At 41.1% G+C, this 19,834-nt stretch overlaps 1 protein-coding gene across 2 annotated transcripts in view; it reads right to left on the bottom strand.

Moving 5' to 3' along the window:
- The window catches only part of MLC1 (megalencephalic leukoencephalopathy with subcortical cysts 1), a 57,643-nt gene extending 47,819 nt beyond the window's left edge, over positions 1-9,824 (bottom strand). For both annotated transcript variants that reach the window (XM_019509313.1, XM_019509314.1), the window contains exons 1-3: positions 9,695-9,824; positions 8,825-9,008; positions 4,682-4,771 (exon numbers count right to left, since the gene is read on the bottom strand). In XM_019509313.1, coding sequence (XP_019364858.1) covers positions 4,682-4,771; positions 8,825-9,004 — 270 coding nt within the window. In that variant the 5' untranslated portion in view covers positions 9,005-9,008; positions 9,695-9,824. The remainder of the gene's footprint in view (positions 1-4,681; positions 4,772-8,824; positions 9,009-9,694) is intronic.
- Between the last annotated feature and the right edge of the window lie 10,010 nt (positions 9,825-19,834).

Below are 19,834 nucleotides of genomic sequence, written 5' to 3'. Positions count from 1 at the left end.
GAGTATTCTAGGGAGGCTTAAAGTAGACTTTCAGGGTATTAATATGTGCCTACCTATTACAACACAATGTGATGAGTCAGCTACACCCAACAGCCTTTCATGAGGCATTTCATGTCTTTGTTGGAGTAAATTAACTCCAGCAGGCTTGAGATCCTAAAGCAGGCAAAAAAACCCTGGGCCCTTGGCATTCTCTTTAAAAGGGACAATGGCATGGTTGTTAAGACTAAACATTGACCAGCCTTGACAATGGTCCAGTTTTGAAGGGTTTTGTAGAACTAATTTGTGGGATCAAATTACGTCTTCAAAACTGTGTCTGTGATTTCCTTTGACTGCACTAGAAATTGTGTTCCCATACGAGGGGCCAGATTATCATCTGTGGCAAATTGTACTGTAAAAAAATACTTTCTGCAAAAGAAAACACTTTCCTGAAGCAACCATTCTATCTTAAAATTCTCTGCCATTATGAAGTATATCACATACATCAGTAACAATTATGTTAATCTAGCATTGGAACATATTCATACGAAAAAGTAAAAACCTGTTAACTTAAATTTATAGAAAATGGCTTTTATTCTAAATAAATCCCATATCATGTTATGTTTCCCTCATTTTCTTCTGTAACCTCAGGACACTTTGAGTGAATCCCAGTCCCACTGAGTTTTGCCATTGACTTCAATGGTGACAGGATTTTAGTCTTCGAGTAGACGAGTACCACTTCTGACAATTTAAAAATAGGAACCATGATAACAAGTGGGTAGTATTTACATCTAGTACACACAAAAGTAAATTAGAAGTTGAGGAGATACTATTTTTAATATTAAACAGGAAAACATTTTCCAAAAGAAGAAAAATGATTAAATAAAAAGCAACACCCTCCCAAGATGTTAACAGAAGCCTAATCCAGCTTCCAATGAGTTAAGGGGAGTTTTATCACCGATTTTAATGGCAGCAGGATTATTCCTATAACTGATAACATAGATTTCATAGATTTGTAGTGCCAGAAGGAACCTCAGTAGATCGTTGAGTCTGACCACCCGCCCTGGGCAGGAAAGAGCGCTGGGGTCAGATGACCCCAGCTAGGTGCTTGCCCAGTCTCCTCTTAAAGACTGCCAAGGCAGGGGAGAGCACCACCTCCCTTGGAAGCCAATTCCAGATTTTGGCAACTCTCACTGTAAAGAAATTTTTCCTAATATCTAATCTAAATCTGCTCTCCGTCAGTTTATGGCCGTTGTTCCTAGTAAACCCAAGGGGTACCCTGGTAAACAGCGTATTCCTTATTTCTTGCTGCCCCCCCGATGATTTTGTAGATGGCTACAAGATCCCCTCTCTGCCTTCTTTTATGGAAGCTGCAGAGATTCAGATCCCTCAATCTCTCCTCATTGAATTTTACCTGGACGCAGTACTCCAGCTGCAGTCTTACCAATGCCACACAGAGGGGAACTATTCCCTTCTTAGACCTGTTCATGATTATAACAGGGGCTCAGGCAGGAGCCGTGCTACTAAAACAGGATTGGGCATGACTGACCCGATGATGTACCCTGCCAAATGGGGGGGGGGGGGGGAAAAAAAATCACACACCCAGGGCAGAGCCGGGTGATTAGCTTGCCATGACCAGTAAAAATCCGGCAGCGGGGCATATACAGCAAGGGGTGTTCAGAGCCCCAGACAGCAAAGACAACAAGAAACCCGCCTGGCAACCAGGAAGAGACACCAAGACCATGGGACTCAAGATGAGGAGAATCCGTTCTCAGGGCAAACTATACACCATGTGATTCTGGCAGCTCCGGCAAGTTTGGTGGGAGCCGACGCTTGACAAAGCCATGTGGCGGGGGATCCCTGAGTGAAAAAGACACCCCAGGATAATGGGCAGGCAGGAGAATCCCATGCCGGCTCAGATCCCAATCCCAGAGTGGCAACGCCACCAGGAGCAGTGTCATGGGAAGCAGCTGGGACTGATCCCGGTACAAGACAGACACAAGAGATGTGGGGAACAAGCCTCGCTAACAAGATAAATAGCACTTAGAACGCTGAGCACTACATTGTAGCTAGGAAGTATCCAGTGCTAGGTGACCTGCTCCATGGCGCAGGTGCGCCTCACTAATGAAGTAATTAGCAAGGCTACAGTTACTGTACTACTTTATTTTGAAAAATAAACAAACACCATGAGCACATACCACCTGGGTGGTGTTTACTGATCCCTAGCATTGAAAGATCACTGATCCCCTCCATTTTCTTTCAATCCAAGTCATGGCAGGAGAGTACAGAAGGGAGACATCGCCCACCCCGCTCACAGTGATGCACCTTCTAATGCATGAAAGAGTGTGGTTAGCTTTACTTATCACTTCATTACATTGATAACTCATGTTCATTTTGGAGTCGACTATGACTCCGAGATCCCTTTCTGCTGCTTAGAAAGTCACCTTCCAGTCTGTAGGCATGTTGGTGATTCTTTCTCCCTAGATGCAGTACTTTGCACTTATCACTGTTAAACCGCATCCTATTCTGTTCTGCCCACTTTCCCAGTCTGTCCAAATGCACCTGAATCCGCTCCCTGCCCTCACTCTGCCTCATAATTTGGTGTTGTCCATGAATTTGGACAGCGTGCTTTCCACACCCTTATCCAAGTCACTGATGAAGATACAGAACAGCACTGGTCCAAGGACCAAATCTTGGGGAACTCCACTGCCCACATTTTTCCAGGTTGAAAATGACGCATCTACCACCACCCTCTGGGTGCATCCCATAAGCTAATTCTTCACCCACTTGACCATGTAATAATCTTCATCACATCCGCTTACTTTATTTGTAAAAATGGGATGCGACGCTGTATCAAAGGCCTTTTTAAAATCCAAGTAGATGACATCTACCATAAAACTTACTTCTAAAAATGTTGTGACCTGGTCATAAAAAGAAACCAGGTTAGTCAGGCAGGATCTACCTGCTATGAAGCCATGCTGGTTGCCCTTCAGCATTATTTTTCCTACTGGACTCCCACAAATGTGATCCTTAGTAATTTTTTCAAAGGTTTTCCCAAGGATAGAGGTGAGGCTAACCAGCCTATAGTTACCCGGTGTTAATAAACAGTTATTACCTATATAACATGTTAAAAAAGAGTGTATACTTTCTTTCCGCGACCCATGCAAGAGAAGTGGCACCACTGGTTTTAGAACATCTTTATGTGTCATTTCAAAAGGTGAGTAAACAGACACTCATGTCATGTGAAGCGTTCCAAAGTTGGCCAAAGTGCTCCAAAAATAACCCTGGATGAAAGGGCAACTCTGTGGAAGCCCTTCACTGTGAAGCACTTTCAATTACACCTGTACATTCTACAAAGAGCAAGAAGGGCTTGCTCAGTACTCCAGCATCCCACAGTGCTGTGCTCTCCCCTCAACCCCAGTAGAGGTTGGAGAGAGCAGGGTTGACAACTATGGGCAGCCTCTTGAACACTCAGCTGTCCCAGGGCTGGAGAACAGAAATCACCACCTGCCTCTGCTTCCAGTCTCCTGGTTTCAGTATGGAGACAGGGGCATCTGGTCTCCTCAGTCCAGCAGGGTGGCACTAAACTGTCTTCAGGAATCTCCAGAGCCTGACAGCTGGAGAAAACAATTCTATGCATGCCTCTGTACCTCTGGAACTGGAAGACCAGAGACCATGCACACAGGACAACACTTGTTGGCTGTCTGCCCTACCTTCTCCCCACACTCATAAAGGAGGTGGGGAATGCAGCCACAGGAAGGTGCAGGGTGAGGGCACATGTCTGTCCATGGTCTGAAACACTCTGAATTTGAAGTGCTCAAATGTATCCAAGGCCTCTAACTTCAGTTTGAGTTACAACCTCCCTTCCCTGAGAAACAACTTAGTATGTCTATACACCACACCATCCCTTATTCATACTAAAGTATCCGTCCTGACCTAAATTAAAACAGGCTTCTCATTCAGATTGCCAAAATAATGATGATAAAACAGAGTATTTCAATGAACAAAGGAATTAGGATTAATTTTATCTGATCCACAGAGAGCTAACATGTGGATTATGGTTATATAATAAGCTAAAAAGACATAAATTACTAAATGAATGCTAACAATTAAGAATTATATTATGCCTTCATTTTTCAATAGTTGTTTGCATAATGCTACAAATTTTGTTAATAAAGTAATACCATTTCAATACCTTTTATCTTATTTAGTGTTTAGATATCATTATAATCTACATTTAAATAAAACCTAAAATAGATCATCAGACAGACAAGATAAATTAGAAACCCACCTACCATAATAGTGCCCAGCCATCAACTACAAATATAGGGAAAGATATTCTACAAAGATTTCTTAAATGAAATTTCTTCCCTAAAGGATTTTCTGTAGAAGGGAAAAATCTAGAACACAAAAAAACTATATGTAGGGATCAACATTTCACTCTCAAGACAGCTGCTTCTGGTGAGATATTTAACAAGAACAATATTACAAACAGTTCTCTATGAAAACCATGCAGTTTTAACCTATTCCTGAGAACTACACACAGAAGAGTTATTAGATAGGAGGTGTAATGCTGGATAAAATGATAAAATGGGTGAAGAAAATTAGCATACAGAAGACAGATTAAAAGGAAAATAAGTGCATAAAATGATTTATTATAGTTTATGCTGTCAGACAGCCACAGCAATTTCTTAAGAATGCTTACTGAACCTGCTGCAGAACGTAAATAATCCATTTCAGATGGAAAAACATTTCCCAGATAAAGTGAAAATCCAGAAGTCAAAAACAGGCAAGTCTGCAAAACAACAATATGGTATAAATTAATACAAAAAATGTGTAACAGGGCATAAAAAATTATCTGTTTCTTTCAAAATAAAATGCTACTGAACTTTTAAATAATGCAGTCTTTGTAGAACTGACACTGAAGGAAAATTTCAAAAGATACACAGGTCAAAGAACATGTTATGTTGATTGCTAAGTCGCACCACTGGACTATAAGAAACACATCTGAACGAAGCACTGTATACTGACTTGGCAAATGTATAACGGAATGTTTAGAAGCCCATACTGCATTTGGGGCAAATGTGATAAAAAATTGACCCATCAGGACCAACATTTTGAAGAGATCTTAACCAAGCCTCTGAACTTTGGTCACAGAATTACAAATGACTGCATTCTCTCACATAATACTGAACAACCAAGTTTTCACATCCCAAGGCTCAGATGTTTAAGTCAGGTATTTTGTGTACTCAAATTGAAGTCCGGGTCATGAAGAAAACAGCTGTGGAAAGACAACCAATCATAAATTGAGAGTCTGCTTTTGGAATATGATCTTTCATGGGATATTACACTAAGGCTTCCCTAAATCTGCAATTTATTTAAGTTTGAATTATCACAATACTTTTACAGAATTACAATTTAAAATTGCTCAGTTTTACATTAGAGCAATTTAGAATACTTTTCAGTTACACACATGGAAGTTTTAATTGTTATACATGATCCAAGTTTTTCATGTGCACTGACAGAATGCCTGGGTTAATTTCAACACTGTACTATAGCGTTTTCCTTGACTGAAGTTTGCCCCTCACCTTAAATGCTTTGTTAAGTCATCTGGGTTCTGTGTGTTCTGTTTTCCTGACATAGGTGTAACACTCCCATGCATGCTGGGTTGTACACTGTGTTTTTTGGGGCGTGTTTTTTGATATAGGCAAGATGGCCCCTGCTGTTCTGGCCACGTGCTCAGCTCATGACAAGCCGGGGCCTGTATCTAGGGGAAACCCATCTGGCTTCATTGGCCAAAGGAAGCAGAGAATGCTTTAGGCAGACTGGTGGGGAGAAAGACTAAAATGTGGTCCTCCCTGATTGGACAAGACTTGAGTGATGTCACACCAAGAACCACTAACTGAGGTTTTCTCCTTTTTTCCTAGGGCTGCTGAGAGCTGCACAGCTATGTTGGGAGCTAGAAAACCTGCTCCCCATGGGGGGTCTCCCCTGCTCTTCACTGAGAGACCAGCAAATGCTTTTTTGAAGGGAAAGCCTCAGGTACAGGAAGAGAAAGTCTGAATAGGAGTTTGAGACTTTATTTCCTCCATCTTTCCCTTTTTTCACTTACGTGGGTTAATATCATGGAGGTATTAATCCCCGAAGCAAACTGCTTGGGAATGGGTCCTGGCAGTTAACTCCACTTAAGGCCAGTGTACCAGTAACACCATGGGGGTGTTAACCACTGGAGCAAACTGCCCAGGAATGGGTCCCAGCATTTACTGGCTACAGGGGCCTGGCCCCCTCTGTTTTGTAACTGTATCATCTCAGCATGGGAGATAGATGAGACCAGATGTCCAGGCTCCAGCCATAGACCTGGGCCTATTTTGTTGCTGTTTCTACAGCTGTGATGTTTCAGCCAATTTGAAGTCAATGGTAAAAACATTATTTTTTACTGCAGAAGGAATCAGCACAGTTGTTAAAAGATTAATAAACTGACAGTCTAAGGACATGATATGATAGGTTCACTTGGGCCTGATTATTCCCTAACTTGATTATTCTGTGTACAAGAATGCAGAGTGCAGAAACTTGCATAATGTCTTTTATGGTACTGAGAGAAATGCATAGAAATCTTTGCCTCCCTTTTCCCCTGTAGAAGAGACTGGAGTTTCCACTCCTTAAAAATGCTGAGTCACTAAGATCCAGGCAAATGTCATAATTACACGTCTTGTTTTAGACCTCTAGACCACCCAGCTATCCTTATGTTTTATATATGGTTACAGCTTACAGACTGGCACTATTCATAAATCCATTCCAGGGTGACACTTACATCCTACCTACTGTGAGCAGAAACTAAATTTGTCATGTGGCAAATGAAAAGTAGAGTAGTGTGGTCTAGGCCACAGTGTCAAAATTACGATTTGTGGGCAAGATCCAGCTACTATGTCTAAATTTTGCCCATGAGGAGCTGCAGAGTCTAGGTCTGGCCTGGAAGACCAGGCAAGTATGACACCGCTGGTCTAGGCAATGAACAAACTCATCTCATTAGGAATAAATGGTTGAAACTGATTGGCCTAGACACAGTGTCATTTTTACCCTGTTTTGAAGGGCAGACATTTAAATTGCATTCTTCTTCCTGGTTCCTGCAGGTTTCATCCTATGTATGGTAGGATGAACAATTACCAACTGGAGCAGTCATAAAAAAATGGCAGAATATCATGGGTCAAGACTCTCCTCTTATAAGTCAACCTACTGCAGTCATTTCACTGCCTGTTTACTAATTAATAGTACTTTACATATAGTTGCCACATATCTGACCCTATATTATTGTAGGTAGATTACTATTAACTCCTAGCCACCAATATTTTTCCTCTCCCTCTTTCTTTGGCATTTTTAAGCTTGCAACATTCTGTTGAGCCTCTCCAGAACAGTTGTTAATAGAAGATGAGAAATGGAGGTATTCAGAACTTTTGTATATAGTATGGCTTGAAAAATATGCTTGGAGCACATTCAGATGATGATCCATTTGTTGCCCAAATACAGAAAAAAGGCATGTTGACAGGTTAACAAGACATGGACCCTTTAATGTTACCCTGTAGATTGAAACTGCTAGCGTGTTTCACTCCACAGTGAAGTATTTGTTCCGCAACACTGGGGACCTCAGCATTCCAGATGGCTTGAAAAGGATTAACCACTGTAGTATTTAAGAAAAGATTACCTAACTTTAATTTATTGGCTTGGTTTGTTAATAAAGTAGCAACCTTATTTAACCAGAAAACATGAGCGGTTCTCATGGGCAGTATGCCATCAGCTAATGATCATTAAATCACTAGTAATGACCAGTTTCTCTCAACAGCTCTATAGAAAAAAAAAATGAAAGAAAGCAAGTTCCTTTCTTGTTAAGAATGCTTGAAAGCACAGTGAAAGGCATCAAAACCAAGAAGGTCATCACTTCTTTTGCCCCTTCTTGTTAAGTAATAGAGCATTTCAAAGTAAATTCAATCTATTCAAACAATCAATTTGTCAAAAACAAAGAAGGTCAGGAATCTAATGAAAATAAGATGTTTTTATTCACTCTACAAATAAGTAAATAAAGTATATTTTTAATTAATGTATTAATGCACTAAAATGAAAATTACCACTTTTTCAGCCACTGCCAAATAGTATAACTCAGGCTACAAAACACAACAGGCCGACAACCAGAAAAAAAGACCAGTAATGTAAATTCTAGTAGTTATCACTTGTTTGTTTAGTCATTACTAGTCAGAATGTCAAGGGTCCAGATAACAGACCTTCAGAGTCGTCATCTTTCATGATTCTTTCTATGAAACTTCCATTCAAGACACTGTAAAGTTAACACAAAACAAATGGAAGGACACAGCTCTTATTAATGAATCTTTCCACTCTCTAGTAGAGAGAGGAGAAATAATTACAATTATACTTTAGATAAAATATTTTAAAAATAAAAATACTGTTATAGGAAGTAGTACTAAATGAATAGTTTGAAATATACTGAAAATGAAATATTTGATCTGTCTGGGTGGTACTGAACTACATATAATTTCTTTTATAGTGAATATCATGGGTATACGGAGACTTTTCCCCCTCAATTTATGAAGTTAGAACATTATAAATCAAAACCAGTGTTGATTTGATGTGATACTGATTTAAACACTTAGTCAGAAAGTTTTGTAATTTATATTTGCTAAACACATTCCCAAGTACAGTGAGAATAGTTATCTTTATACCTTTAAATCCCCTTAATATCAGCAATGCGGTTGATTCTGTCAGTGGTACCAACAGAAAAATGCAGTTACTCAGACTTTCCTTGGAATTTTAAATGAAACAGTATATTTAAAGTACTTACCCCCATCAACAAAGAAAAGATCCATGTTTTGTAACTAAAACAAGGATGAAGTCTCTTTGATAGCTGAAGGTCACTGGATTTGATATCCGGTACATAATTTCCATTCTCTTGTTTTCCACGCTCCGAAGTTGGCATTCTGTCATAGCTAAATTCTTCTCTGTATCCTTCGTCCCTGGTCATAACACTACACAGAGGCAAAATTTAAAAAAAAAATCCATGAAAATCAGAAATATCAAAAAATATGTTATTGCTTCTCTACATTCTTAAACAGATCAAAGCTAAAATAGCTCCTAATTTAGTAAAACACAATAATAGCAATAATTCATGCTTAACAGTTTAAAACTATACAAATATTAAATAATTCCATCTAATAAACAACCTACCTAAAACCTTAGTTAACAATTAGACAGCATAAAAAAAATAAAAGTTATGTCTAAAGGTTTTTCTTGTTTAGAATGTATTATCATTATATCAGGTTTAAGAATAATCTTTAGAGGAGACAGATAAAGAATAAAATGAAATTAGCATTTAGTGCGTGTAGTCAACATATCTAAATCCAAAGCATTATTTTATATCTTTTAAATGTTACTAAAAGATTATGAAGATTTTCTAAATACATTTTATCCTAATTTGCATCTGGCTTTATCCTCAGAAAATGAGAGAGAGATTCTACAATGATTCAGATGGACTCATTTATTCATTATAATACAGGTACATCATATTTTATTGAATTTAAAAATAGTTATTTAGCATCAGCCATGTTGCTTGTATATTTAGCTTGTTGTTGTTGAATCTATTCTAATGCCTTCAGGAGTAGCTGGATTAGTATAAATTACATATTTTTCAACATTTAAAATTCTTCATGCTTACCTTAAATTGAAAAGTTAGTTGTCAGTTAAAATAGTTTGAGTAGAGTTGTCTCTATACTTTGTAATATTCTCACTGGTTAGTAATTCATGCTGCTTTTGAAAAGTTTTCTCTTCCACTTTGGATTTCAACAACCTCTATTCATATATGGAACAAAAGCACACAAAAAACTGCAGTTAAGCCAGGGAACAGGGAAATGCCTCCTGAATTTTAATGAAGAGAATATACTAGAAGATGGCTGTACTATATTCTTTTTCCAGATCAGACCCACAGGTATACAGAAGTTTTTTAAATGAGCATGCCATACTAACTGGCGCTTTAAATGAATAATTTACAATAATGTATATGTTATAATAGCCAATGATAGATTTTCCTATAGAATTATTTCAAAATAGTGGGGTAGGAGCACTTAAAATTGCAAGTTTCTTAATATAAGGTAAGAGAGAAAAAATAATCTGCTCTTCAACTATTTTAACAAATATAAAATCATACCTGCAGAAACCATACATTTACTAAGGATGAATGCTTCAAATGTCTTCTTTCCTATTCAATTAATATGAATGTTTCCCTAACTAAATCATTGTGTTCCGGAATGCTCAGATAAACTTTGCACACATAACTCATGTTGGCACAGGCACTTTCACAACAGTTTGTGTCAAACAATACTATTAAAATTCTAATAGGCAAAAGTCGCATGAAGTGGTCGCTATCCTATCAGATCTCATCTTTTGGCTTATTCAGCAATGAAAATACAGGAATGCATCTACTCTGGAGATACTGGCATCTTGACAACTGCAGCAATGACAGAGCCTTCTATACCCACTTAAAACTCCATTGTAAGCACGAAACAGTTCAAACCACAGTAAATTGAAAAACAGAATCTTTGAAAACATGGTAAAGCAGGGGCGGGCAATTACTTCAGGCAGAGGGCCACTTACGGAGTTTTGGCAAGGCATCAAGGGCCGCATGACAGACAGCCAGGGGCAGATTAATATTAATTTTCTAAATTTTTTTAGAGGCCCCGCAGGCCAGATAAAGTGGCCTGGTGGGCTGCACCTGGCCCGCGGGCCACATTTTGCCCACCCCTATGCTAAGGAAAACTTCAGAGAACTCACCACTTTATAGTTTACACTAATTGGGAACATGTCATCATAGAATCATAGAAAATTAGGGTTGGAAAGGACCTCAGGAGTCCCCCCCTACCCAAACCCTGCACTAGACCAACCCCCATCTCAAACCATCCCCAACCCAATCATCCCAGCCAAGGATCATCAGGAAACATATAAGTGTAGTTTAAATAACAAATAAGACTATGTAGCACAAATTGGTCCTAAGTAATTATGTCCTTCGTTTCCTTTCTGTTCTTGGAAAAGCACTAGGCAAATGTTTCTACCATCCGTGTCTTTTCAGAGATTATACTTCAACAGTAAATGGCTATGTACAACTCCCTGGTAAAAGGGCTGCACACATTGGTTCTCCTGAACTTTTCCCTATCACTCTTTTTTCCTGAGCTGCCCATCAGTGACTCACCACCATGTCTTGATGGGATAAACTGACAGGAGTCAGCCTTGTTGGGCACAAGGGTTCTTGAGTACAAGGTCTATATCTGGTCACAGAGCACATCAAGGCCCAACTAAGTTTACTCTAGCTTCATTGGTTAGCTGTGGTCCCACTCTTCATGGCTCACAGGCTTCCATTGCAGTGGGACATGCCCTCGACACAGGATTGGCGACTCCAAGTTGGGTCGTCCTCTTACTGCCTCAGCCAGCCCTTTTCTACCAGGCTTATGGGCAGCCTTTCACCACACTTCTGTTCTGTCACCACCGGCTTCTCCACTGCACAGAGATTAATTCTTAGTCACTATCCTCAACTTCTTGTGTGAGCTGGTTGTTTGGGAAACTGCCCTGGCCCCTCTCCTATCACCTCCCCCACCCCTTCAGCCACCACCGATTCCTTTGAGCCAAGGACTACCTGTCCGGGCATCAAATTGGCTCACAATACAAGAATCCCCCTATTGTGGTTCAGCCTCATTCTGGGCTGTTGGTCCTTCAGGCCAAACATAAACAACAACAACAACAAAATATGGCTTGAAACTTATCTAGCTTATCACAGTGCCACTGCCGGTCCTCCCCAGTCTGGCCATCATCAGTACCTGCTCATTTGATTCGGCCTTCACTCTCCCCCTTCTCTCACCGCCAGGAGCCTCCCTTGCTTCAGGACTCCTGCAGCTTCCCCCTTCCTCTGTGCCAAGAGGGACTCGTATAGTGACTGCTGGTCACCCGACCCCGGTAGGGGGAAAGTGCACCATCTCTCACCCAATGCAGTAAAGCCCACAAGAAGGGGTGCACTTTTGTGGCATGGGAGGAGAAGGGGGAGGGATAAGGAGAGAGCATTAGTGAAGAGAGAGGGAAAGTGTGCAGAGCTCAGGGAAGACTGCCCTGAACACCCCACTCTCTCTAGTAACAGGGTAGGGGCCCCATTACAGATTAATTGCAGAACTCACCGTTACACATATGGATAGCACTGCATTCCCCAACACCAAAAATGAGGTACTGTGATGGACGTAAGGTATTTTGTTACCTCTTTTGGACTCAAGGGGTTAGCCAGTTTTCTAGGTCTATAGGTAAATTCCTTTAAGTAAAATTGATTATAGGGTATTTCTTTGAGGCAGACTTGTTTATTTAGAAAGTATATATAAAGTCCTGTTTCCCTAAACACAAGGGGCACGTCTGCACATTCATTAATGTGCTGTGGTTACTGCGCATTAAGTTTAGTAGTTGCATAACCAAGTACTAAAACAATGTGTAGTAACTGGCACTACTGCGCAATAGCGCCAGCACATGGCTTGTTAGTGACACTAACTGCACACTTTCATAGTCTTTTAGCAGTTTTTGCCCTGCACACTACAACGCAGTAGGATTAGGCTACTGCACACTTAGCATCTCATACAGATGCACCCAAGAAGAATCAAAGATTTCTTGGCTCACATTTCCAAATCTCTTCGAACCAAAAGATTTTTTCCCCCCTTCAGGGTCATGCTACGAGGAGTCCTATGACTATTTAGGGTTTACTTTCCCCTTCTTCTTTTACTGTTTTTCCTCACACATACAGCTTCACTGAATAAATGCCTGAGTCCCTGAGACTGGTATATCAATTTCAAAGGAAACATCTGGGGTTTCATAGTTCAACTTCTACGGAAAGCCTGCCAGGTGCCTCATTTTTGGTGATGCCCAACTGTCATATCTTGCCTGGCATCTTTCATCCTCTGTTTGTGTGGCTGCCGTATATGAGCCCTCTGTTGGAGTGTTGCTTGTGCTGCTGTTGTTATCAAAGACCATTTGTATTGTCTTGAAGACCTGTATGTTATAGAAAGAATGACCACAGGCTTGATTCAGTGGCAAAGGATCAGTCAGGTTTATTATTCAGAAAGCACCTAGTCACTACCCTGCACAGCCAAATGGTTAAAAGGTGTTAGCCCTGGATGCCTGTGGCAAGGCATTCACGCAACTTGCATACCGCAACCCCAAGGACAATGCAAAATTCCAAAAGTTTCCAGTTCTCCTCTTACAGATTGATCAAAAGAATGTTGCTTACACTAGCCAGGTGTTGTATCATGTTCTTTAGCAAACTGCCACACCCTTGTATATTGTTGTTGTTACCTTGTGTGTATTAAATCTGTTCTTAACATTTACTAATAATATCAATCAGCCTTGTCTGGGGTGTCTACAGCTTACAGCCACACATTTCAATGTAGGCTCTGCGTAAACAGTGTGTTCATACTGCTTTGTTCAATACTTTAGTGGAGCTTTTATGTGAGCTTTATATACACTGATCAATGCTTATTTCAATCAATACTTCAGCAAAGCCTACACATCCACCCCTTTTCTAGCTCTCTGGATCTTGTACTACACCTCTAAATTATACTTTTCTGAATGCTTTGATTGTTTTCTAAGGTCTTATCTGTATTTAAATAAATCTAAAATCATAGTTTAGTCGTTCTCAAACCTTTTTCATTTGTGTTCCCTTGTTTTGTTATATTGCTGTATGCTGCTGTGATTCGGTGTTATGGGCAATAAAATTAAGTAACACTATGTCACTACAACTGCACTGTTAATTGCCCAACAACCAAAGGGATAGCACAGAGTTGTTCTTCATTTTTTTTCTCCTTTTGCTCCATGTATATTACCCCTTTCCTCTCTGATTTTTCATTCTTTCCTTTCATGTACCCTCTATAAGTTTGCTACATACTTTACAAGTATATATCTCTGATTGATAAATATTGTCTTAACTCAGTATAGTAAGGGTGTTTAAGATCATGTAGGCTTACTATACAAATCATCTCAAGACACACCTATGTATATCTTTTTTGGAACCACAAAGATTTTGAGTGCAAATTCCTTCCACCCCCTCCCTCCTACTGCTTATGGGGAAGGATAATGGGATTTACTCAGAAAACCTGAATCATGTTCCTGACCTTAGTATAAGGCCACCAAAGATGTTCTGTTTAGTTAGTAAGTTACTGATTGGCATGAGTTTTTTCCTTTGATACGGGTACTTTGAACACAATTTCCATTCATTCTGTATATGAATAAATATTGACATTATTATTTACTTCTTACTGTATATTTTCTTTACTGTAGACTTTCTTGAATATAGTTAAACTACAAACCTAAATCTCTTTAGTAGCTCAACACGTATGATAAGCATTGGTAACATGTATCAAACAGCCTAAATTGCATTTTTTTTCTCTTTCTTGGCATGAAAAAAGTGTAACTCTTCTAATTTTCTAATATACTTAATAAAAGATGTCCAAAGACAAGAGCTGTAGTAGTCTTATCTTGGATCATAGTCAGGAAATACATTCACTTTTTAACAATGAACTTCACTGCAATTGTTCTGTCACTACAATGGGCAGTTTTTCTGCCAACCTCCTTGATACCATCTATTATAAACAGTCTTTTATTTCAGTTTCCATCAGGCAATTCATGATGGTAGCCAAACAAGAGTTGACTGACTCAATGAAGGGTTTTTTGTAAAAACCTACTATATGCCAGCTGACATAACAGAAACTAAAGATACTGAACAAAAAGGTAAAAAAGGTGACCAAGGAGATGGTTCTATTTTCTGTTGTAGGTTGTAGATGTGGTACACATGCAGCAACTGAAAAACCAGAATAACTGCGGCAAATGTTGGACCTAGTATAAGCCTAAAGTATGATGTGCATGTATGCTGAGCAAAATTAATATACATAGCAGAGGCATAGCATTAAGCAAGCCTCCAAATAGTAATCTGTACTTAAACTTCTCCATGTAAGGCAGCATTTATTTGGTCTAAAAAGAATGTGTGTGTGGCAGTTAGCTAAAAAATGCAAGGAATACTGGAACAGTAGACAGACTGACATGATCAGCATGTAATCAATGAGCAGTAAATAGCCAATCAGAAGAAATTATTATCAGTTACAGATGGTCTTTTATCCAGGTACAGATAACAGAGCATGCAGATGTTTTTATCTGGACTACAGGTAACTTTGCAGGTTGGCTACTGATGAAAGAGGCAAGATACAAGTCTACCGCCCAACCATTTATTGCTTGGTTCCAAAAACACAAACACAAACAAAGTCCCCAAAGTCCATCTAGCTACCCGTGATAACACAATGTGGACAACACATACATGTACCAGCTAAAAACAGTTATCCCAAAATCCATCTAGCTACCAGTGACAGTACAAACATACATACAAACATACCTATATTGGCTGGAGAGGCTCAATCAGAGGTGGCAGGGAGGACAGCACACAGGCTGGCAGAAGATCGTCTTGAATCTGCTGAGTTCTCCAGCATATATCCTATATTTATAGATGGCTTATTCCAAACATTCTTGTAGCAGAAAGCCCCCTTTGTACATTTCCCTTCTGGACGTGGATATAACAGAAGCTCCTTCTTGCCTGCAGCCCCTCCCCCATTTTGTGCATTTCTTTTCCTTCTCAGTATTGGCAGAAACCTAGCACACTCATTGCATGGGTGTGGCAAGACTCGGAGCAAGCCAGAAAGCTGAAGTGGCTTTCTGTAGGAGAAACCTAGAAACTACATCTACATATCAATTAAGCTCAGTGTCACTAAAGACAAAAGAACTAAAATATCCACTGCAAAGACTGTAAATATCCTGTGCTAACCTAACTCACTTATTGTTCCCAGTAGTCTTTGATCCACACTACCTCACAATGCATTTTTATACGTTTCTCACGGTACATCTTCATACTTCATCTGTCTCGTCTTGACCATGGCATTTTGTATTTTATATTTTATATTTTTAAGCTCTTAAGGAATGTACTCCCTGTAGAATGAAGTTACACCCTGGACCATTGTTAAAACTGCATTGAACTTGTAATTGTAAAGTGGTAAAATCTGTTGAGTGAATGTGAGTGAATGATGAACATCAGTAGACAATAGCCTAGCCAAAGGAACTCCATTTTAAGCTAATCAAGCTTAAGAACTGATTCCTGGAACTTGAGCACTCACCCTATGGACTATTCCTGTAACCCATGACAATACAGCCATTAAGTCAATAAGTCAAGGGTGGACTCCCAAAACTTCACCTACCAGCAGGCAGAGACCTCTGTGACTAACAGCTGTCAGGTACTACTCAAGATCCAGCTGGGACAGTGATCTCCAGGTTGGGTAGCCAAGATGATGCTGGGGGTTACACAAGTCTGCCAGAAAGGGATAAAAGGCAGTGAAGCGTGACCCTCTGAGCACCCTCTTATCCAGCACCTGACCTACTGAGACAGAAGGACAAGCAGGCAACACCCTTCTGGAGAAGACCCGTGTGGGAAGGAAGCTGACCTTGAAGGAAGCTGACCATCAACAGCAGGGCCTCGGATAGGTAGATATAATGACACAAGTGCTCACAATGACTACAGCAGCCACTACACACTATACTACATGGGTTTGAATGAGTGAGTGCATGTGTGTGCGCTAAGCACCACCCATAACTCAAAGTTTGCATTTATGATTTTATTGGTAATTTCACATCCTGTCTAATAAACTAGAATGTATTATAGTCCCATGAGTTAGTCCTTTGTAGCCAACATTCTTATGAAAATTCTCTGATTTAATTTCTTTGGTTCACTGAAACTTGGAGGACTGGATGGAACCAGATCCCTTTGCAGACTTGGAAGATGTCAATTAGTTTAAATTTATGTCCTTTGGAAAGTTAAAAGTGAGGGAGGAGTTCTTGCCTCGTTTCCTTCACCATTGTGGAAGGAATGCTGTTCAGCTCTGTCCTGTTTCTTCTTTGCTTTGATTTACTGTCTTCTCTGACAAAGCTGTTTTGTTTTTACAATGTATCCAAGACTCCTGACAAAAATACATCTATAATAGCAAAACAGCATCTAAGATAACATTAGGTTACATCAAGCACTACTACTAACATTTTAAGATAAAGTGACGATGTTGCATCCAGGATTCTTTGGAGGAGCCTGAACTCCACCCTCAGTAAACTTGGAAAGAGGTGAAAAGGGTTAGAGCAAGGATGGGCAAAATACATGGGCTGACCTAGCCCACCAAAGGATTTTGTCCAGCCCATGGAAGGTCCCTTGGCTCTGCCCAGCCCAGGCATGGGGGACAACCCAGGCCATGGCACATGCAACTGGCCCTGCTGTCCCAGGCACTCAGCAGGGCTGGGGTGGCACACCAGCCAGACTTGCTTCCCAGCAGCCCCCACAGCAGCAGTTCCTTCCAGCTGCTCCCGATACCGCTGGCCTCAGTTTCACTGCCTAGACGCCCTGGTCCCTCTGCCCTGCCAAGCTGAGGGCATTCGATGGAGCCGGTGGGCATGGTCTCCATGGAGACTGACCCAAGACCTGCACGGACAGGGCACGTGGCCGGGCAGGTGAGTGGCATCCAAGAGTGGTGCCACTTCCTGCCCACCCATAGCCACATCCCATCTGCCTGGACATGCACCCTACCAGCACTGGTCCCTTCCAGTCTCCATGGAGACCCCAGGATCGCTGAGTGGTCACACTGCAGAGTCAGGGCTCAGAGCAGAGCCATGAGCTGTTCTCTGCACATCCCTGCCTGCAGAATCAGTGCTCGATGCAAGGGCACACGGGGAAGAGATTGCGGCTCTGCCCTGGGCCCCAGTCCTGGCCACAGCCCTATGCCGTCACTGCCCTACAATCCCTATCCTGCTCCCTGTCCCCCGTTCCTGGATGCCGTGCCCCACCCACCTGTAGTCCCATACCATCCACCCATGGCCACTTGGAAGTTTTGTTGAGCGGTTATGGGTGGTAGGGAAGGGGTGTTGACCTAGCGCTGCAGAGAGAAGATTCTGACCCAGCCCACGACAACTCACCAAAATGCCCTAAGTGGCCCTCAGGCCTAAATAACTGCCCACCCATAGGTTAGAAGTTAGCCCAAGCTAACCAATAGGGCTAAGTAGTCCCTTGGGGCCCCACTAGGTTCCATGGAATATTAGTTTATCAATCTACAGAATTAGTTACAAGAGAAATATGACATTTATTAATAATAACAACAATAACAGTAATACAGAACTATTAGTGTGTGTGTGTGTGTGTAGCTCTGTATATGCGAATAGCTCTGTATTTTATGTATTTACTTTACAAGAAAGCACCACAGCTTTTCCAGCCAACCTACAAGCTCTCACACACATATGTACTCTGCATCACTATGGTTCCTGCAACTCTATAGGCAACACAACTGGATCGCCATCTCTTCTTTGTTTTCTCAAGCCTCTCCCCCTCTCCTCACAATGAGTTGCACACAAGGTAAAGCTTCTCATTCATACCTCTCTCCACACCATGGAGAGGTGCACACAAGGTAAGGCTTTTCAATTAAGAGCTCTGCACTTTCAATGCAACCGAGAGGTTCCCCGAGAAGGACTCTGGAGCCCTTCTCTCCTTGCTATGATCCTAGAGTAGCCAGAATACCTGCAATGAATTAATCAAAAGGCTCTTTTCTATCCACAGAGACTCAGGCCTTACCCTGACAAGGGAGATCCCCCAGTTCTGCAGGGATGGATGATGATGGTAGAAGGTAGCACCAATGGAGATTACCACTCCCACGAAGTATTAATTACAGTACCTTTGCCTGCATCCCCACACAAACCATCTAAGCACTTAACAACAAATCACAAGTCACAAATCAGAAATCACTCACCACAAATCAGATCTCTCACCACGCCACTGCAGCTTCTAACATTATCTTACATACCTACTTCTCTCTCACATCAGACCACTTTTTCCAACCAGTCATCTGAGGTAAAGTTCTTGTCAATCAATGCCAGTCATATCTGAACCAATCAACCTCATTCACATTCAATACATTTACATGTCACTCACCTTTACCTCTGAATTGCTCATACTTTTCCTGCCACTCATACTGACCTGACTCCGCATGACCAAGTTAGCTAAATGGGGCAGCAGGTCAAAAGCTTATGATTTTCTGTGCAAAATAACTGCTGAGCTTGCTCAACTATATGTATTACCACCATAGTATTAACTATGTACATGCCGGCTTCAGTGCTTTCTCAAAACTTGCTGGTAACAATGATTAGGGGTCTAAGGATTTGGGTAACTCCCTAACAATGATACAGTATGTTTAGATTATTTAATGTATGGGTTTCCCTTATGTCTCCCTTCAAGCCTTGTGCTGTTCAGTTGGGTCTCATTACTGGTTTAGCTGGCCATGTCAATGGCTTCCTTTACTTTGTTGGTTGTCACATCTGCAAAGGTTCGCTCTACAGTCACTCAAAAACAGGCTCTGTGGCATTCTTCTTAGCCACGCTTCTGCAGCTTGGCCTAGGCCCCTTGAAAATGGCCAAGGCTAGCAACAGTGTAAATCCATAAATGCAGGAAGACGCAGTCTGACACCACCGACTGATCCCTAGACCTGGAGCATTTGTCAGGGAGGTAATCATGACAGTTTGGAAATGAACCTAGATTCTGCGTCTAAGCTTGCAAATATAGTGTTGGTCATTGATGGGCTCTAGTCCATGAGTGGGCAGTCATTTGGGCTGGAAGACTGCTTAAGGAGTTCTAGTGAGCTGTTGTGGGTCTGGGGGGGAGGGCGGGGCAAGGTGCTGACCTGGTCTGAGACAGTGGGAGAGGGTGCTGTGAATATAGACT

This window comes from Gavialis gangeticus, unplaced genomic scaffold (genome assembly GCF_001723915.1).
Source record: "Gavialis gangeticus isolate Ggan-Ray unplaced genomic scaffold, GavGan_comp1, whole genome shotgun sequence".
NCBI classification, from domain to species: Eukaryota; Metazoa; Chordata; order Crocodylia; family Gavialidae; genus Gavialis; species Gavialis gangeticus.
This window is presented reverse-complemented; position numbering and strand designations above follow the sequence as displayed.